Source organism: Papio anubis, chromosome 7, assembly GCF_008728515.1.
Source record: "Papio anubis isolate 15944 chromosome 7, Panubis1.0, whole genome shotgun sequence".
NCBI lineage: Eukaryota > Metazoa > Chordata > Mammalia > Primates > Cercopithecidae > Papio > Papio anubis.
In genome coordinates, this window is record NC_044982.1 from 56,670,630 (window position 1) to 56,693,218 (window position 22,589).

Sequence of the window (22,589 nt, forward strand, 5' to 3'; positions counted from 1 at the left end):
ACTATAAAAACCCTAGAAGAAAACCGAGGCAATTCAGGACATAGGCATGGGCAAAGACTTCATGACTAAAACACCAAAATCAATGGCAACAAAAACCAAAATTGACAAATGGGATCTAATTAAACTAAAGAGCTTCTGCACAGCAAAGCAAATTATCATCACAGTGAACAGGCAACCTGTAGAATGGGAGAAAATTTTTGCAATCTATCCATATGACAAAGGGCTAATATCCAGAATCTACAAAGAACTTAAACAAATTTACAAGAAGAAAACAAACCACCCCATCAAAAAGCGGGCCAAGAATATGAACAGACATTTTTCAAAAGAAGACATTTATGTGGCCAACAAACATATGAAAAAAAGCTCATCATCACTGGTCATTAGAGAAATGCAAATCAAAATCACAATGAGATACCATCTCACACCAGTTAGAATGGCGATCATTAAAAAGTCAGGAAACAACAGATGCTGGAGAGGATGTGGAGGAATAGGGACACTTTTACACTGTTGGTGGGAGTGTAAATTAGTTCAACCATTGTGGAAGACAAGTGTGGCAATTCCTCAAGGATCTAGAACTAGAAATACCATTTGACCCAGCAATTCCATTACTGGGTATATACCCAAAGGATTATAAATCATTCTACTATAAAGACACATGCACATGTATGTTTATTGTGGCACTATTCACAATAGCAAAGACTTGGAACCAACCCAAATACCCATCAATGATAGACTGAATAAAGAAAATGTGGCACATATACACCATGGAATACTATGCAGCCATAAAAAAAGGATGAGTTCACGTCCTTTGCAGGGACATGGATGAAACTGGAAACCATCATTCTCAGCAAACTAACACAAGGACAGAAAACCAAACACCACCATGTTCTCACTCATAAGTGGGAGTTGAACAATGAGAACACATGGACGCAGCGAGGGGAACATCACATACCAGGGCCTGTTGGGAGTGGGGGGCTGGGGGAGGATAGCATTAGAAATACCTTACATAGATGATGGGTTGATGGGTGCAGCAAACCAGCATGGCATGCGTATACCTATGTAACAATCCTGCACGTTCTGCACATGTACCCCAGAACTTAAAGTATAATAAAAAAAGAAAAAAATTAAATTCTGAAGGAAAAAAAAACCCTTTTGCCCTAGAATAGTATGTCCAGTGAAAATATCCATCAAACATGAAGGAGAAATAAAGACTTTTCCAGACAAACAAGAGCTGAGGGATTTCATCAGTACCAGACCTGTCCTACAAGAAATGCTAAAGGGAGTACTTCAATTCAGAAAGAAAAGGATGTCAGTGAGCAGTAAGAAATCATCTGAAAGTACTAAACTCACTGGTAATAGTAAATACACAGAAAAACACAGACTATTATAACACTGTAACTGTGGTGTGCAAACTACTCTTAAGTAGAAAGACAAAAATGAACTAGTCAAAAATAATCACTACAACAAACTTCCAAGACATATATAGGACAATAATAAATAGATGAGATAAAAAGTTAAAAAGCTGGGGAATGAAGTTAAAATGTAGAGGTTTTATTAGTTTTCCTTTTGCTTGTTAGTTTATGCAAGCAGTGTTAAGTAGCTATCAGCTTAAAATAATAGGTTTTAAGACAGTATCTGCAAGCTTCACAGTAACCTCAAATCAAAAAACATATAACGGAAACACAAAAAATAAAAAGCAAGAAATTCAATCATACCACCAGAGAAAATCATCTTTACTAAAAGGAAGACAAGAAAGAAGAGAAACAAAAGAACTGGAGAACAAATAACAAAATGGCAGGAATAAGTCCTGACTTATCAATAATAACATTGAGTGTAAATGGACTAAAGTCTCCAATCAAAAGACATATAGTGGCTGAATGAATTAAAAAAAAAAAAGACTCAATGATCTGTTGTCTGGAAGAAATGCACTTCACCTATAAAGACACACAGTCTGAAAATAAAGGGATGGAAAAAGATGTTCCATGCCAATGGAAACAAACAAACAAAAGAGCAGGAGAAGCTATGCTTATTCAGACAAAATAAATTTCACGACAAAAACTGTAAGGGACAAAGTCATTATATAAATGATAAAGGGGTCAATTCAGCAAGAGGATATAACAATTTTATTTTGTTTTATTGAGATGGACTCTTGCTCTCTTGCCAGGCTGGAGTGCAGTGGCACCATCTCGGCTCACTGCAACCTCTGCCTCCCGGGTTCAAGTGATTCTCCTGCCTCAGCCTTCCAAGTAGCTGGGACTACAGGCAGGTGCTACCATGCCCGGCTAATTTTTGTATGTTTACTAGAGACAGGGTTTCACCATGTTGGCCAAGATGGTCTCAAACTCCTGACCTCAGGTGATCCACCTGCCTCAGCTTCCCAAAGTGCTGGGATTACAGGCATGAGCCACCACGCCTGGCCAACAATTAAATATCTATGCGGCCGGGCGCGGTGGCTCAAGCCTGTAATCCCAGCACTTTGGGAGGCCGAGACGGGTGGATCACGAGGTCAGGAGATCGAGACCATCCTGGCTAACACGGTGAAACCCCGTCTCTACTAAAAAGACAAAAAACTAGCCGGGCGAGGTGGCGGGCGCCTGTAGTCCCAGCTACACGGGAGGCTGAGGCCGGAGAATGGCGTGAACCCGGGAGGCGGAGCTTGCAGTGAGCTGAGATCCGGCCACTGCACTCCAGCCTGGGCGACAGAGCGAGACTCCGTCTCAAAAAAAAAAAAAAAAAAAAAAAAATATCTATGCACTCAACACTGGAGCACCCAGATGTTTAAGGTAAATATTAGTAGAGCTAAAGAGACAGACCCCAATACAATAATAGCTGGAGACTTTAACACCCCAATTCTCTATAATCTCTTTCAGATTAGAGTCAGAGAAAACACTTCTTACTTCTTCTTCTTCTTCTTCTTTTTTTTTTTTTTGAGATGTAGTTTCGCTCATCTCCCAGGCTGGAGCGCAGTGATATGATCCTGGCTCACTGCAACCTCTGCCTCCCGGGTTCAAGCAATTCTTATGCTTCAGCCTCCTGAGTAGCTGGGATTACAGGCGTCTGCCACCACACCTGGCTAATTTTTTGTATTTTTTGTAGAGACGGGGCTTCACCATGTTGGCCAGGCTAGTCTCGAACTCCTGACCTCAAGTGATCCACCCATCTCGGCCTCCCAAAGTGCTGAGATTACAGGTGTGAGCCACTGTGCCTCGCCTGAGAAAATATTTCTTAACTAATTATATGAGGCCAGCATTACCCTAATATCAAAGCCAGGCAAAGACAGTGTAAGAAAGCTACAGACTAATATCCCTCATAAATATAGATGCAAAAATTCTCAACAAAATACAAACAATCCCTAACTTACTATGGTTCTACTTAAAGATTTTTGACTTTATGATGGTGTGACTGTAATAACCATTAAGTAGAAATAGTACTTCAAATTTTGATTTTTGATCTTTTCCTGGGCTAGTTATATGCAATATCATACTTGCTTACGCTGGGCAGCTGTGGTAACCTGCAGCTCCCAATCAGCCATGCAATGATGAGGGTAAACAACGAATACTGTACTATACTGTATTCAATATATTCAACAATTTATTATAAAATAGGCTTTGTCTTAGATTATTTTGCCCAACAATAAGCTAATATAAGTATTCTCAGTTTTTTTTTTTTTTTTTTTTGAGACGGAGTCTTGCTCTGTCACCAGGCTGGAGTGCAGTGGCCCAATCTTGGCTCATTGCAACCTCCATTTCCCAGGTTCAAGTGATTGCCCTGCCTCAGCCTCCCAAGTAGCTGGGACTATAGGCGCATGCCACCACACCTGGCTAATTTTTTTGTATTTTAATAGAGACAGGTTTTCACCATGTTGGCCAGGATGGTCTCGATGTCCTGACTTTATGATCTGCAAACCTTGGCCTCCCAAAGTGCTGGGATTATGGATGTGATCCACCATGCCTGGCCAGTATTCCTAGGCTAAGCTATGATGTTTGGTAGGTTAGGTGTACTATGCATTTTTTGATTTATATTTTCAATTTACAATGGGTTTATTGGGACTTAACACCAACAAAAGTTGAGGAACATCTGTATTAGTAAATCCTGTGCAAAAAGAATTATATACCACAGCTGAGTAGGATTTATCCCAGATATGCAAGGCTGGTTTAACATTTGAAAATCAATTAACGGCCAGGTGCGGTGGCTCACGCCTGTAATCCCAGCACTTTGGGAGGCCAAGGTGGGTGGATCACTTGAGCTCTGGAGTTCAAGACCAGCCTGGCCAAAGTAGTGAACTCCTGTCACTATTAAAAAGTACAAAAATTAGCCCAGCGTGGTGGCAGGAGCCTGTAATCCCAGCTACTTGGGAGGCTGAGGCAGGAGAATCACTTGAACCTGGGAGGTGGAGGATGCAGTGAGCCAAGATCGCATCACTGCACTCCAGCCTGGGCAACAGAGCGAGACTGGGTGTCAACAACAACAAAAAAAGAAAATAAATTTACATAATCAATCACATGAGCATATCAATAGATACAGGAAAAGCACTGGACAAAATCCAACACCCATTCATGATAAGAACTCTCAGCAAACTAGGAATAGACAGGAATCTCCTCAACTTAATGAAGAACATCTACAAAATACCTATGCTAACATCAGATATAATGGTGAGAAACTCAAAACTTTCCCTTAAGATCAGGAACAAAGTAAGGATGTCCTCTCTCACCACTGCTTTCCAACATCATATTGGAAGTCTTAGTTAATGCAATAAGACAAGAAAAGGAAATTTTATACAGATTGGGATGGAAGAAATAAAACTGTCTTTGTTAGCAGATGACATGACCATCTATGTAGAAAATCTGACCAGAAAATCCCTCCTGGAACTAATAAGCAATTATAGCAAGGTTTCAGGATATAGAATTAATATATAAGAGCCAATCATTTTCCTATACCAGCAATGAGTAAGTGGAATTTGAAATTAAAAACACATTAGCATTATGTTAGCAACACCCAAAATGAAATACATAGGTATAAGTCTAACAAAATATGCACAAAACTTGGATGAAAATCTTCAAAGAACATCTAAATAATTGGAGATATATTCCATATTCATGGACAGGAGGTTTACTGTTATCAGTTCTGGCTGGGTGCGGTAGCTCATGCCTGTAATCCCAGCACTTTGGGAGGCCGAGGCAGGCAGATCAAGAGGTCAGGAGTTCGAGACCAGCCTGATCAACATGTAAACCCCGTCTCTACTAAAATACAAAAATTAGCCGGGTGTGGTGTTGTGCGCCTGTAATCCCAGCTTCTCAGGAGGCTGAGGCAGGAGAATCGCTTGAAACCAGGAGTCAGAGGTTGCAGTGAGCCAAGATTGCGCCATTGCACTCCAGCCTGGGTGACGAGCGAGACTCCATCTCTAAATAAATAGATAAATAAATAAATAAATATCGGTACTTCCTCACTTGATCTACAGATTCAATGCAATCCCAATAACAATTCCAGCAAGTTATTTTGTACATATTGAAAAATTGATTCTAAAATTAATATGGAAATGCAAAAGATCTAAAATATTGAAAGAGAACATCAGAGGACTGCCACTACCCAACTTCAAGACTTGCCACAAAGTGACAGTATTAAAGACAGCGTAGTACTGGCAAAAGAATAAGCAAACGCAGCAGAATGGAGATCTTAGGAATAGATCCACATGAATATAGTAAACTGATCTTTGACAAAGGAGCAAAGGCAATATTAATGAAGCAAAGATAGTCTTTTCAACAAGTGGTGCTGGAACAACTGGACAGTGACAAACAAAAATATGAATCTAGACAAACACCTTACATCCTTAAAAAAAATTAACTCAAAATGGGCCACTGACCTAAATGTAAAACATAAAACTGTAACATTTGTAGAAGAGAAAACCTAGATAATCTTGGGTTTGGTGATGACTTCAGATACACCACCAAAGCACAGTCCATGAAATAAAGAACTGATGAGATGGACTTGCTCTGTGAAAGACAATGTTAACAGAATTGGAAGTGAAGCCACAGACTGGGAGAAAATTTTGCAAGTCACTGCTGATAAAGGGCTGTTATCTACAATATACAAAGAATTCCTAAAACGTAACAATAAGAAAACGAATAACCTGATTGAAAAATGAGCAAAAGACCTGAACAGACACCTCGCCAAAGAAGATATATAGATGGCAAGTCAGCATATGAAAAATGTCAACATCCTATGTCATTAGGAAATTGCAAATTAAAACAATATGATACCACTACATATCTACTAGAACAAAGAACAAAGAAACCCAAAACACTGACAATACCAAATGCCGGCAAGGATGTGAAGCAACAGGAACTCTCATTCATCAAGTATAGAAACTTTGGAAGGCAGTCTGGTGGTTTCTTAATAAACTAAATATATTCTTACCATATGATTCAACCATCTTGATCCTTGGTATTGATCCAAATGAAATGAAAACTTATGTCTATACAAAACTTGCACACAGATGTTTATAGCAGCTTTATTCCTAATTGCCAAAACTTGGAAGCAACCAAGATGGTTTTCAGTAGATGAACGGATAAACTGTGGTAATTCAGACAATGGAATATTATTCAACTCTAAAAAGAAATGAGCTATAAAGCTTTGAAGATAAATGGAAGAAATGTAAATGCATACTGCTAAGTGAAGAAGCCAGTATGACTATATGACATTCTGGAAAAGACAGAACTATGTAAACAGTAAAAAGGTCAGTGGTTTCCAGGGGTTAGAGAAGAGGGAGGAATGAACAGGCAGAGCACAGAGGATTTCTTAGGGCAGTGAAACTATTTTGTATGATACTACACTGGTGAATACATGTCCTTATATACATGTCAAAACCCACAGAATATACAATACCAAGAATGAGCCATAATGTAAACAACAGACATTGAATGATTTGAAAAAATCATGCTATGTCCACATGCTGGACTGTATGGCAACTTCATCAAAGTGGAAATTCCAAAAGAATTACATTAATACAATGGAAAGAGGCACCAAAAAACGTGGGTATGGGGATCATCTGCTCCTTAAAATTGCTTCTTTTCCTCCCAGAAATTCTGAAATCTAAATTTTAATTCATCAATAGTATGCACTACCCTGACAATTATTCTATCACAGTGACTTTATTTCTCTCACATACATGTTTAAATAACACACTGGTGGCTGGGCATGGTGGCTCATGCCTGTAATCCCAGCACTTTGGAAGGCCAAGGCAGGCGGATCACTTGACGTTAGGAGTTTGAGACCAGCCTGGCCAACACGGCAAAACCCCGTCTCTACTAAAAATACAAAAATTAGTGCTGGGCGTGGTGGCACGCACCTGTAATCCTAGCTACTTGGGTGACTGAGGCACGAGAATTGCTTGAACCTGGGAGGCGGGGGTTGCAGTGAGCTGAGACCGCACCACTGCATTCCAGCCTGGGTGACAGAGTGAGACTCTGTCTCCAAAAAAAACAAAAAAAACCCCACATTGATGAAAACATCAGTGTGTGTGTCAGCTGACAGTACAAAGTTCCAAAGTATATACACATCTCATATATATATGATGAATATGTATATATATATGATATATATGAGATATTATATATATATATATATATATATATATATGCATGCATGCGCTATAGGTGCATGCCACTACACCCAGCTAATTTTTGTATTTTTGGTAGAGAAAGGGTTTTGCCATGTTGGCCAGGCTGGTCTCGAACTCCTGGCCTTAAGTGATCTGTCCACCACGGCCCCGCAAAGTGCTGGAATTACAGACATGAGCCACCATGCCCAGCCTCTAAAAAATATTTCTAAAGGTGTTTTTGCAAAAATACTATTTGGAAAAAAAGTACACTAATTTTGATGTGTTATTATATCACACTAAAAATAATAATAACCTTAAAAGAATCCTTTCTGACAACTGTAATATTCTGAGTTTTTGTTTTTTGTTTTTTTTAACAGACAGGTTGGTCTTGAATTTCTGGCCTCAAGCAAGCCTCCTGCCTCAGCCTCCCAGAATGCTGGGATTACAGCCCTTAGCCACTGCACCTGGCCAGATTTTCATTCTCTTAAAGCCCATCAGAGTGTGTATTTTGAGGGGGCTAATCCAACTTTTAATGTTCCAAATACACCATTTAAAAATAGAGGTGCTCTTCTAAGAGGCGGGTGAAGGCATTCACATAATCCAGAAGCCATTTTAAAACGGTGTTCCTTCTGCTCAATGTCATCTATCAATATCTAATCAGATTTTGATATATTTTTGCCTTAAATATAAAAGACTGATGCTAAAGTTCATCAGCATCGTAGCATAATAAGGTAATTATTTCCAAGATGTGAATTACTTGTGAGATTCATTTTCTAAATCTGTTATTCAGCCTAAAATTAGTGAGAAAAATGAAAACTGACAATGAAATATTTTTTGTACAATCAATTCTAATGACTGCTTTACACTGACAAAAACGAAGACAGTAATCACATATACTTTGTACAATAAATAAAATGTAAAAAAATATTTCAATACATAAATAGAAGCTTTACACATCCAAAATACAGTAAATATATATGAAATATCTCTCTAAAATTCAATGAAATACTACAAACTACTATAATTTTCATTTATAAATTATATATATTTCAATATAGAAATATTTTTCTTTAACATTTTAAATTTCAGAGATAACTTGCATGGTAATATTGTGGAGAATAATTTCATATACCAAGCTTTTTAGTAATTAATTGTAATTAGTAATTCAATGGAAGGGCATGATTGTGATAATATGAAGAAAAATTTCTTAATTATGCCAAAAGTACCATTTTTAGGAATATAAAGATACAGTGTTCTATTTCTGTAGAGATGGTAATGCTGAAAATAAAACGGAAGGTATGAGATTTTTTCAGTATCCGTCTTGAGCACAACTCTGTGGAATGGTGTGGGCCAAACTGAGGGGTTTCTATAAAGTCAAATTACTAGATTACCATCCCATCTCATTACTTACAAAAATTACTTTAGAAGCAGTCTTCTAAGGCAAAATGTATTTTAATATGTCTCAAAAAGTTAATAAAAATACTGCTTCTCAATGTTTCAAAGCCTGTATGATAAATAAACCTCCACTTTATGTACTTTAAAGCATGGTCTTTATATATAAACTAGACAAACTAATAACTTAGGGGTAATGGAGAGACAATTGACATTTATTCCTCTATTTGAATAAAGGTGAGGAAAAGTTATGATGATGCCTAAGAATACTTTACTAGGTAAGTGTCGAAAAGGGCAGGAGTTCAATATTTAATACCATTCTGGTGTTTGCCTATTTTATAATATCTGGCCCACTGTATTAGTTATTCAAGGAGAACCTTAGGTAACTTCAAAATGACTTGAGAAAGTTTATTCTTTCTGAAAGTGTATATGTAGTGTTTTCGCATACATACATGTATTTATATATTTATGAAATTACGTTGGGGATGTCTGAAGTTCTTGAGAGTAATTTCTTATTCTCAAATGTATGTAATCTTTCCAGTAAAGAATACATATTTGAGTTAAAATCTGTTATAACTGTACTTACTTTCAGAAAGAATAATTGTTCTGTAGCCTGTAAGGAAATTTGTTTACAAATATAAATTAATCTGCATTAACATCTTTTTTTCATATATCCCATGGCATACAGTCACTTAACAGAGTATTTGTATTCCAAATTTTATCCTTTAAATAGAGCCTGCAATTTGGGAGTGTAAATGTACAGTCTGATTAAAATGTTAAGACATACTAAATATGTAGAGTATATAACAATTTAATTGCTACTGATCCACTGATACTTCTTTTCTGTTTCTTCTTTTTGGACTCTTTGTTCTTCTCGGTGATTAGCTGCAGCCCAAAATGTTATTTTTTTGAGTACTTGTTGCAGAAGTTTAGGAGGTAACAAAGATATCTGACTTTCTAACATGATAGAATTTTTACCAATGCAGTCAAGGCATGACCTGTAAATAAAACATAACAGAATTATTAGTCTTGAACCTGAGGTTATAATATAAAAGATTTATAGTTAAGAATTCTTTCTTTTTTAACATTGTAGTACTGGACTTCCACCTTTTTTCAGTTTTAATTTTTGTCAGTACATAGTAGGTATATATATTTATGCAGTACATGAGATGTTTTGACACAGATACGCAATGCATAATAATCATGACATGGAAAATGGGGTAACCATCCCCTCAAACATTTATCCTTTGTTATAGTTAAGTATTCCTAAAATTTAAAATCATCATAAAAATTTTATATGGCAATGCATTCATTTGTCTTGTTTGGAACATGATAGGATTTTTTTCCCCAGAGCACCACAATAATCATGTATTTTTATAGCATAGAGACTAAATCTGACCAAAATCCAACGGAAACAGAATATACGGCTTACCATGCATAATGTTCTTTAAGTAAAAATGATTCAGACTTAATTTCAAACCAGATGAGTCTACAGCAGCTCCTGTTTATGTTATCCTTTCAATCAGCCCAGTAACCATATACCCTTCTCTCAGAACTGCCCTTTGCTTCTGTCACCTCAAGATGAAACATCTAACATCTATTTTTATATCTGCTCCATGTTTTGTCCATAAACAACTGCACGGGGGTTACACACTTGACTTATGTGACCCAGAGAGAGCAGGTTGAAAGACAGGAATGGAGCAATACAGAAAGTGCCAAGAGACCACTTGGGTTTCTACTCTTCTGGGGGCCTGGGTGTTCATTTCTTTTCCCTTTGATTCCATTAGACTAGAGGGCAGTATCCTTCCAAGTACAATGCCCTTTTAAATCTTATGCTATTTTGAAGAGGATTTTGTACTTTAAAACCAAAAGAAACTTAAGAACTATCAAAAAAGCATCTGTTTCAATTAATAAACTTTAATTCAAAAAATAAGTGTTAAAAATTTTTTTTTAACAGACTCATTTGATTCTGCTGTGGTTTAGTTGTCATTGTTACAAGCACTTAGACTCTTAGAGATTTAGATGTTCTTCCATACTCTTATGAAGCTTTTTCCCTCCACTCTGGAACAACTCTAAACAAGAAGTGAGTTAAAATGTCCTGGGAGGTCGAAGTACAGGTACAGGGTTCTGTGGGAATCAGAGGAAAAGAATAACTAAGACAACCTTAGCAAGCCCAGGGAAACTCTCCCAATGGGAGGTCCAAGCTGAGACCTTGAGGCCCTCAACAAATTAAAGAAACAAAGGTATTCCAGCTAGAAGAACCACACTGGCAAAGCCCTAGAGATGAGAAATAAGATTACAGAAACTGCACTTCTATTGTCTAAATACAGCTGGAGGGCAGAGCATTAGAGTGGGGCATGGCCAGAAGTGAGACAGATAAATGGAGGCCCTGAGTACCACTCGAAGGAATCTGCAGTTTGTCTCTGGCAGTGGGAGCCAAGCAGGAATCATCACAATACAACGGGCGATATGTCAGCCTTCCATAGGAATATATAAGAATATTTCATGACTAATTTTTTTTTTCCCCTGAGATGGAGTCTTTCTCTGTTACCCAGGCTGGAGTGCAGTGGCCTGATCTCAGCTTACCGCAACCTCCCACTCCTGGGTTCAAGCGATTCTCCTGCCTCAGCCTCCCGAGTAGCTGCTATTACAGGTGTGTGCCATACCACGCCCGGCTAATTTTTGTATTTTTAATAGAAATGGGGTTTCGCCATGTTGGCCAGGCTGGTTTTGAATGCTTACCTCAAGTGATCTACCCACCTTGGCCTCCCAAAGTGTTGGGATTACAGGCATGAGTCACTGTGCCCGGCCTCATGCCTAATTTTTATAATAGCCCCAAATTGCAGATATCCTAAATATCTATTAATAGACTAGTTAATAAATGGTTTTTTTGTTTTTGTTTTTGGGACGGAGTCTCACTCTGTTGCCCAGGCTGGAGTGTAGTAATGTGATCTCGGCTCACTGCAGCCTCCGCTTCCCAGTTTGAAGCAATTCTCCCACCTCATCCTCCCAAGTAGCTGGGACTACAGGCGTATGCCACCACACCCAGCTATTTTTTTTGTATTTTTAGTGGAGATGGGGTTTCACCACTTTGGCCAGGCTAGTCTCGAACTTCAAACTCCTGCCCTTGGGTGATTCACCTGCCTCGACCTCCCAAAGTGCTGGGATTACAGGCTTGAGCCATTGCACCTAGCCAATAAATTGTATTTCCACGAGATAGAACCTATATAGCCATCACTAACAAGTATAGATTTATTACATTGAATGATTATTTACATGAAAGATATTACAAAACAGCCTGCATAATTTGATCCTTTATACACACTCACATATACATATATGTGTGCTGTTCTTGCTGAGGTTTCCAATGACCTCTTAGCATGATTAAGTCCACTCTAATCATTTAATAAAATCATTAAAATCATGTTTATATGGTTATACATTGATCATTATATAAATGATTTATATATAAAATCTCTCTCTGCTGGGAGGTGTGGCTCACGCCTGTAATCCCAGCACTTTGGGAGGCCGAGGCGGGCAGATCATGAGGTCAGGAGTTCAAGACCGGCCTGGCCAATATGGTGAAACCCTAAGTACTAAAAATACAAAATTGGCTGTGTGTGGTGCGCCTGTAATTCCAGTTACTCGGGAGGCTGAGGCAGAAGAATAGCTTGAACCTGGGAGGCGGAGGCTGCAGAGAGCCAAGATTGCACCACTGTACTCCAGCCTTGGCAAAGAAAAAGAAAAAAAAAAAAAACAAAACTCTCTCTGAGCATATATATATATATATATATATATATATATTTTTTACACACACATATATACACACACATATATATACATGTACAATTTTTATAATTTTACTAATACATGTATATATATATGTCCCCTATGATGGTTCATAGGTGATTTTTTTTTTTACCATATACTTTTCATATTGTATGAATTTTCTTGGTAAATACATCTTTTTACAATCAGAATAATATAGCTATTTCTTTTAATTTCTTATAATATCCTTTTATATCCAAAGGTATGATGAACATGATCCCACAAATCTACGAGACAATATAAGCCACTTTCTATCATTTCTACATTTCTTCATCTGCCGCATTACTGCTTATCTTCCCTCCCAAACCTGGGTTTTCTGCTTTTTGGAACACCAGTCGTATGGCCTGCCACCTGCTTCCCTCTGGACTTTCGAAATCTACAGCAAAATTGTTGTGTGCAGCTTTCTTTGAGAAAATATACATCTTCCCCGCCTATTTTTCACAGTCAAGGATCCAGTGTTCGTAGTCTCACCTCACCACCGCTTCCAGGTTTACCATTTCCCCACATGCAGGTGTTGCCATCCACTAACCTCTGGCTCCATTTTCCCCAGTCACCGGAAGACTTCAGTCCTGGCTCACTACAAACCTTTCGCACTGGTTTTAGCATCTGTGGAGAACCCTCTTTTCATTCTTTATCATCTCGGCCAGGACAGTTCCACCTGTGAAATCTTTAAACTCCCATCCTCCTCTTTGGACCAGAAACTTTATCCTTTTAATTTTACACTCCCTTTACTGCTTGACTCTTCTGTCTCCAAATAATAAGACCTTCCCATGAACTTTCTTTTCAGCATCCAGCCTAGTTCCCTTGCACTTCCTTCTCTTTTGCCAGCACGGACCCCTCTTTCTCCACCATTTCTGTTACCCATCCCAGCCAAACTGCAATGATGGATAAATTCAGCCGGTCATCTCCTTTCTGCACCTGCAACCCAGCTGCTTAGTGCTACTGGGGAAAGCCATGTTTCTCAGCTATGGTGCCACTACATATTGATGATATTCTACCACAGCTGCGTGCTCCTTTGTTATATATCCCACAGACAGAAGTCAGCATCTTCTTGCAGTCACCTAGGCCGCTACTTCAAATCTTCACCATTCATCTTAAGTTCTTATCCTCACTTCTCTTTTCTCTTATCAGATGACCTCACTATCAAGTGGAACTTCTCAACGTCCTGCCCCAACCAAAAAAGTTTTCTATCTATATATCCATACTTCCTTCTTTCTCCACTATTTTAAAGAAAAGAATCCTTTCTCCAGTCAAGGACTAATTTAAAAATCTTTTTGCTAAAATCACCTTCTCAAGACACTGCTCTACCCACTTTTCCTACATTTTCTTGTTTCTAACAACCTACTCTTCACTGGCTTCTCTTGCCCGACCAGGATATAAACAAAGATACTCATCCTCCCTTGGTCTTGGTGCTCTTCCCCAGAAGTCATCCTGGCTTCCACCTTCACCAACAGAGAAACGGTGGAGAAAGGGACTAAAATTGCTGGCAAGGGAAAGAAGTGCAGATGAACTAGGCTGGATACGAAAGAAAGTTAAAACGGGAAGGGTCTTATTATTTGGAGAACCCAGAAGAGTCCAAGCAGTAAGGGAGTGTAAGAATTAAAAGGATAAGAGGTTTCTGGTCCAAGAGGAGGATGGGAGTTTAAGATTTCACAGGTGGAACTGTCCTGAGCGAGATCATAAAGAATGAAAAGGGTTCTCCACACAGATGCTAAAACCAGTCACGAAAAGGGACTGTAGTGAGCCAGGGCCAAAGTCTTCAGTGACTGGGGGAAAATGAGCCAGAGGTTAGTGGATGGCAACACCTGCATGTGAAATGATATAACCTGGAAGCAGTGGTGAGGAGTGAGACTACAGACACTGGATCCTTGACTGTGAAAATGGAGACGAGGGAAAATGTGTACTATCCACAGTGCTTTTCAATCCAAATATTCTGGGATCTCTTTACAGTAGTCTTTCCTTGTTCAGATCTCCCTTCTCTTGGTTTTTGTGCTACCATTATCTCCTGGCTAGCCTTCAACTTCTCTGGTCACTCTCTTGCTGCCTCCTTTTCTTCTCCCTACCTCTCAAATGTAGTAAGTTCCTAATGCTGAGTTGTTGGCTTCCTCCTTACTCCTAAAACTCCTCCTGGCCAGAGCTAATCCACACTTATTAATTCTCCAATGATTCTGAAATTTTATGTCTGGCCCAGACCTTTTTCCATATATTTAAGCATTTAATGGATAGCTCCACTGGAGTTCCCACAAACACTTAGCACATCCAAAACCAAACTCATTATTTCTACCCTTATCCCATCTTCAGACCACTGCCTTTCTCCATATTCCTATCATTAATTCTTCCCACTCCTTTTCCTTGGCATCTATTTAACTACCAAGTCCATTCTCTCTCCTAAATATCTCCATCTCCCTTCCTTCTCCAGCCCCATTGATACTTTCCAAATCAGACATTCACTCTGTACCTGACCATTGTAATAGTCTCTTTACCGATTTTCTTTACCCAGTCACATATCCCTTCAATTTTTCATCCACTCTGTTGCCAGAGGAATTGTCTAACTTGTAATATGATCATCTTATTCTCTTGCTCCAAATTTCTGAATGGCTCTTGATCTCTTTTACACCAGATACTGTAAAAGAGAGATAAAGTTCTAGATGACATATGATTTCTGATTTCTCGTCCAACATCATTTCTTGCAACTCTCTGCCTCATACTACATTCCAGGGATGCTGAAGAATTCAGTTTCCAGAACACACTATGCTTTTTTATATATCTTTACACTAACACCCTTTCATTGTTTGTTCATGGCAAATTCTTAGCTCAAACCCTTCTTCTGTGAAGACTTCCCTAACCTCTGCCATCTTAATCATAGACAGACAAAATGCCTTCTTCTCCAGTATTCTCATAAACTTTGTATATGTTTCTTTTAAGGCAATTTCCTTTTTCTATTGTAGAAAAAGTCTGAAAGCTTGACAGTCTACCTTCTATATTATTTGCAATTTTAGGGAAAGGCTATGCCTTTTTCTTTCATGGCACAGTGCCTTCCCAAGTAGGCACTCAAGTGTTTCTTGATCCCTGCATATGAGGAACTTGCAATCCAAAGTGCAGGCCACACCCTGGACTAATTAAATCACCACCTGTGGGGGCAGAACACAGGCATTAATTTTTTTGAAGCCCCTCATGAGAGTTTAGTTTGAGAACTACTGTGCGAAGAGAAGGGGTAGTTAAGAAAGATATTAGAAAGGTCCAGTTTGAGCTAGTCTAATGGTTTTCAAGTGGTTCATGTTATAGAACATCTAAATGTTACAGTATACTCCTTGAAATATAGCATGTCCCCTCTCTTTCTCTCTCTCTTTCTCATATGTCTTCGCTTATGTTATTCCCTCTGCATAAAATTCCCACACATGTTCACTGGGCAACTTCTACATCTCTCAAATCCTTTCTCCTAACTCTCACAGATAGAAATAGGGGTTTCTTCCATAATCCTCCCACTAAACTTTGTATGGACTCCTTTTAGAGCAAGAATGTATGAGCTAAGACACTATAAGTCATATCACCAACTTAATACTAGCTTTGGGGTTAAAAAAGAAATTCTTCGATATTAAATGTCTGTGTATGTGTATATATACAGTCAGCCCCCTGTATCTGTAAGTTCCTCCTCTGTGGATTCAACCAACTGCAGATTGAAAATGTAGTTAGGCTTATGAAGGTTGTATCTGTACTGAACATGTACAGACATTTTTTTTCTTGTAATTATACCCAAAACAATACAGTGTAACAATTACTTTCATAGTATTTAAATTGTATTAGGAATTATGAGTAAAGTAGAGATTATTTAAAGTATATAGTAGGATGGGCATAGGTTTATATGCAAATATTACATCACCCTATATAAGAGACTTGAGCATTCATGAATTTTGGTATCCAAGTGGGGGTTTTCCTGGAACCGATTCCCACAAATACCAAGGAATGACTGTATATAACATATATATGATATATATTTTTAGGCACATTCTAATTTCCAAAAAGTTAAAATGTGAAAAATGTCAGGCTTAGAATTAAGGAAATATAGTATGTTTAATATTACCATATAAACTAAAGGCAATTTTACAAACAAAACAGTGACTGTATTGTATGTATACATACACACACACACACACATACATATACACACAAAATACATATACACACATGTATGTATATATGTGTGTGTAATAAATATTTATTTATTTATTTATTTTTGAGACAGGCTTTCAGTCTATTTCCAGGCTGGAGTGCAGGAAACATGATCATAGCTCACTGCAGCCTCAAACTCCTGGGCTCAAGCCATCCTCCCCCTTCAGCCTCCCTAGTAGCCACAGTAGCCAGGACTACACACGTGAGCAACCATGCCAGCTACTTTTTTTTTTTTTGTAGAGATGTGGGTTTCATGATGTTACCCACGCTGGTCTTGAACTCCTGACCTCAAGTGATCCTCCTGCTTTGGCCTCTCAGAGCACTCGGATTACAGGTGTGAGCTATCACACCAAGCCAGTATATTTTATTTTATTTTATTTTATTTTTTTTTGAGACGGAGTCTTGCTGTGTCCCCCAGGCTGGAGTGCAGTGGCGCGATCTCGGCTCACTGCAAGCTCCGCCTCCCGGATTCACGCCATTCTCCTGCCCCAGCCTCCTGAGTAGCTGGGACTACAGGCGCCCACTACCGCGCCCGGCTAATTTTTTGTATTTTTAGTAGAGACGGTGTTTCACCGTGGTCTCGATCTCCTGACCTTGTGATCCGCCCGCCTCGGCCTCCCAAAGTGCTAGGATTACAGGCGTGAGACACCGCGCCCGGCCTATTTTAATTTTTAAAACTCACATTGGTGTATAGTTCGCCATTATAAATTTGATTATACTATTAAGAAGATGCGAACATATTCTTGAATTCATGTCATAAACAACCTGAAAACTATTTCAACTCTTCCCAAAAATGAGAAAGAAATTATCATATATTCATAGCAAATATATAGAAAATATTAAATTTGCTTACCTGAGTAGCGAATAAGGCTGTGTTTGAAAGATCAATAAATCATTACAGTGACCCTAATCAACATAAAAAAGGCATTATTGAGTTTTTGATAAAAATAACAATAAGTGAATGTTTTTTAATTTTATAAATGTAAAAGATTGTATAAGGCAGCAAATAAATCTTTCTAGCTGTTGATACATAAATTCATGCACACACATAAACATACACGTAGATACACATACCTGCTACCTACAAACTTTGAGTTTGTGGTTTCCAATTTTCAGTGACCACATTTTTACCTAACCAATAGCCTACATAATTGCAAATTTGAAAATAAGAAATACATTCTTCACCAAGAAGTGAGTTAAAAAATAACAGTAGGGGTTTTCCTTTTTTTTTTTTTTTTTTGAGATGGAGTCCCACTCTGTTGCCCAGACTGGAGTACAGTGGTACAATCTCCGCTCACTGCAACCTCCAACTTCCAACTCCCAGGTTCAAGCGATTCTCTTGCTTCAGCCTCCTGAGTAGCTGGGATTACAGGTGCCCACCACTATGGCTGGCTAATTTTTTTTTGTATTTTTAGTAGAGACTAGGTTTCGCCATATTGGCCAGGCTGGTTTCAAACTCCTGACCTCAGGTGATCCACTTGCCTCAGCCTCCCAAAGTGTTGTGATTACAGACGTGAGCCACCACACCCAGCCCAGTAGTGTTTTCAAAACCCTTTTTTTTTTTTTTTTTGGAGACAGGGTCTGGCTCTCTTTCCCAGCCTGGAGTGCAGTGGCACAATCAGAGCTCACTGCAACCTCTGTCTTCTTGGCTCAAGCCATCCTCCAACCTCAGCCCCGCAAGTAGCTGGGACCACAGGAACAGGTTACCACATCCAGCTGTTGTACAGACAGGGTTTCACCAGGTTGCCTTGAGTTCAAGCAATCTACTGGCCTCAGCCTTCCAAAGTGCTGGGATTAGAGGCGTGAGCCACCATGCCTGGCGCTTTTTTTGTTTTTAAGCTGAACTTTTTCTTTTAAATAACACATATGTTAAAATTTCCTCTTTACCTTGTCCTCCTTTTCCAGGTGGTCTCAGGATTCCCTGGGAATCCTTTTTTTTTTTTTTTTTTTTTTTTTTTTTTTTAGTTCGGAGTCTCACTCTATTGCCCAGGCTAGAGTGCAGTAGTGCGATCTCGGCTCACTGCAACCTCTGCCTCTCAGGTTCAAGTGATTCTCCTGCCTCAGCCTCCTGAGTAGCTGGGATTACAGGTGCACACCACCACACCCTGGCTAATTTTTGTAATTTTTAGTAGAGATGGGGTTTTGCCATGTTGGCCAGGTTAGTCTCAAACTCCTGACCTCAGGGTGATCCGCCCACCTCGGCTTCCCAAAGTGCTGGGATTACAGGCGTGAGTCACCACGCCCAGTCCTCCCCGGGAATTCTTAATTTGAAAGTCAAGATCTCAAGATTATTTGAATAATGACTCTCTCATCTAAAAGTTAATGTGGTAGAAAAGTCACAGAAAATTTATCTAATCCTTTCAAATAGGTCTTTAGAATTTCATAATTTATGATCATACTTTTAATCAGAATTCCTATTTTCATGATAAACTTTGCATCCTTAATGAAGATTTCTAGTGCCAAGAAAGAGAAGACAAACCACAAAATTTGCTTTTTTAATAAATGCAAAGTTGTAGTTTTAATCTTTTAGTGAAGCACTGAATTCTCAGCCAAAGAAAGCTCTAAAACTTTCAATATACAAAACATTTAAGTTAGGGGCTTCATAACTACAAAATAAAGCAAATTCCCTGGAGAGAAGCCATCCTATTTTGGAGTTTGCCACTCCATAGGAGAAGCTCTGGAGATAACTGCGCCTCAAGAGATGAAAGGGAACTATTGCCCTCTGGATTAGGCTCTGGCTCGCAGTACCCCATCCCTGATGGCTCAGAATGCTCTATTTTTGAGTGCACTACACGAAACCAGACAAATCGTTCCTGAACTGTCCCATTGTGTATAGTATATAAATATGGCCGCCCTGCTCTGAATTTCCCAGGGTGCTAGGAGTGAAAGAACCATACTCTCCAAATGCTATTCATTTATACCTTTGACCTTAGTTTTATCAAATTTTAAAATTGCAATGCTTTAAACTAAATGTAAAACAGCTGAGTAAAGCAGTGGTAAAAGATACACAGTGAAAAAGAGAATAGGCCAGGCACGGTGCTGATGCCTGTAATCCCTGCACTTTGGGAGGCTGAGGTGAGTGGATCACTTGAGGTCACAAGTTCAAGACCAGCCTGACCAACATGGTGAAACCTCATCTCTACTAAAAATACAAAAAATTAGCCAGGCATGGTGGCACACACCTGTAATCCCAGCTACTTGGGAGGCTGAGGCAGGTGAATCGTTTGAACTCAGGAGGTAGATGTTGCAGTGAACCGAGATCATGCCACTGCACTCCAGCCTGGGCAACAGCGAAACCCTGGCTCAAAAAAATAAAAAAGAATATACTTGAAATATTTCAACAAAGTAGTTTCCTCTTGAGGGAAGAAGCTAGGAGGTAAGATTCAGAAGGAATAATCAAGTGGCTTCAACAGTACTGATGATGTTCTAACTCTAAAATTAGCTAACAAAATTAATGGGTATTTATTATACTTAGAATCTACATGATTAATATTCTTTTTATGTATCAAATATTAGATACAAATATGTATTTCTTTGAGACAGGGTCTCGCTCTGTCACCCAGACTGGAGTGCAATGGCATGATCTTGGTTTGCTGCAACCTCCACCTCCTGGGTTCAAGCGATTCTCATGCCTCAGCCTCCCAAGTAGCTGGGACTACAGGCATGCGTCTCTGCACCTGGGTCATTTTTGTATTTTTAGTGGAGATGGGTTTTTGCTATGTTGACCAGGCTGGTCTCGAACTCCTGGCCTCAAGTGATTTGCCTGCCTTGGCCTCCCAAAGTGCTGGGATTAGAGGCGTAGGCAACTACACCTGGCCTACATACAAATATTTTAATTCAATAATATTAGAGAAACCCATGTAAGAGAAAAGAGAAAGAGGAGTTATCCTTTAAAAGGTCTTCTTAATAATTTGGATAATCAAACTAATAGACCTATTTTGATTTGTAAATCCAAAATATCTAGAAAGGCTTCATAAAAGCCAGTCATTCTTGCTGGGCGCGGTGGTTCACACCTGCAATCCCAGCACTTTGGGAGGCCGAGGCGGGTGGATCATGAGGTCAGGAGATCGAGACTGTCCTGGCTAACACGGTGAAACCCCATCTCTACTGAAAATACAAAAAATTAGCTGGGCATGGTGGCGGGCGCCTGTAGTCCCAGCTTCTCAGGAGGCTGAGGCAGGAGAATGGCATGAACCTGGGAGGTAAAGCTTGCAGTGAGCCGAGATCGTGCCACTGCACTCCAGCCTGGGCAACAGAGCAAGACTCTATCTCAAAAAAAAAAAAAAAAAAAAAAGCCAGTCATCCTGAAGATCATTTAAACACAGAGTAACATTTCATGCCCTTCATATTTTGCAATGTTAGAATATCAACATTCTTGCTGAATAGCCATTTAGGCTGAATAACACAACTACTCAGAGGACATATTTAGATATAAAATTTTCTTACTGTATCCAAGGCAAGTAAGTCATCTTTGCTCCCACCAAATACCATTATTTCATTTTCTTTTCCCAAACAGGCTGTGTGCCATAACCTGTGATTGAAAATTATAAACAGAGTGAAACACTGTCAGGGAAGAAACTGTATATTATATATAAATCAATTCTAAATTTCATACTCTAAAATGTAATCTATTTAAAAGAGACATGATTGAATTTGAACCTCTGGAATATCCTAAAAGGGGTTATAAAGATTCATTAAATCACACCATTAAGAAGATGACGCTCTCTGTTTTTTATTTTTGTTTTTTAAAGAGATGAGGCTAGTTTTGAACTCCTGGGATCAGGTAATCCTCCTGCCTCGGTCTCCCGAAGTGCTGGGATTATAGGCATGAGCCACCACACGCAGCCAGAGATGACTCTTAATAACCCTATTATATCCTTCAATATTTTTATAACCTTTTTCTCTCATACATATTATTCCTACAGTGAAATAAATTAAAAAGGAACTGATCACCTTATTGCTGAAACAGGCACTTTCCCAGTTTTCTTATTACTATCTGCCATGTTACTGTTCTTATAATTTTTGCCTCTTTTTTTCCTACTCTATGCTCCCCATCACCCAACAAATCCAGTTTGGCACTCCTTCACATTTCCATTGTCACACTACTCTTGACTCGGAGTACAGAACACCATAATACGTTCCTAGTTTTTCAGTCTCTCATCTCCCCCAACTACACATGGCTAATAACAAATATTTTTCAAATATTGTTTCTAACCATGGAAATTTCCTGATGAGGAAGTATCTGCGCTACCAATGGCTGTTTTTCCTAGCCTAATATTTGTGATCAAACACTGTTTCTTTTTCCCACAAATCTAAATTCTTGGCTTCTTCCTAAATGAGCCCTCTACTTAGCTAAATTCATTTCCTTGCTTCCCCTATGAGAAAAGCTTATTATCTATCTCTAGGCTTTTGTTCACTCTGTTTCTCATGCTTAGAATAATAAGCCATTCTTACTGGGCCTTAAAAACAGGCTCCAAACACCCAGGAAGTATTCCAAATACCTACCCAAAACTGGTTCTGTTACCATCTCTATTCAGCACCCTTTAATGTTTATGTGCTCATTTTATACTCGCCTCACTTACATTTCAAGATGAACTGCTCT

At 38.9% G+C, this 22,589-nt stretch overlaps 1 protein-coding gene across 3 annotated transcripts in view; it reads right to left on the reverse strand.

Moving 5' to 3' along the window:
• Window positions 1-8,425: 8,425 nt before the first annotated feature.
• KLHDC1 (kelch domain containing 1) overlaps window positions 8,426-22,589 on the reverse strand; it is a 62,352-nt gene continuing 48,188 nt past the window's right edge. For 2 of the 3 annotated variants that reach the window (XM_009211484.4, XM_003901767.5), the window contains exons 11-13: window positions 21,434-21,518; window positions 17,841-17,893; window positions 8,426-9,987 (exon numbers count right to left, since the gene is read on the reverse strand). In XM_009211484.4, the coding sequence (XP_009209748.1) occupies window positions 9,801-9,987; window positions 17,841-17,893; window positions 21,434-21,518 (325 nt within the window). In that variant the 3' untranslated portion in view covers window positions 8,426-9,800. The remainder of the gene's footprint in view (window positions 9,988-17,840; window positions 17,894-21,433; window positions 21,519-22,589) is intronic. The other variant, XM_021941182.2, reaches the window with a different exon arrangement.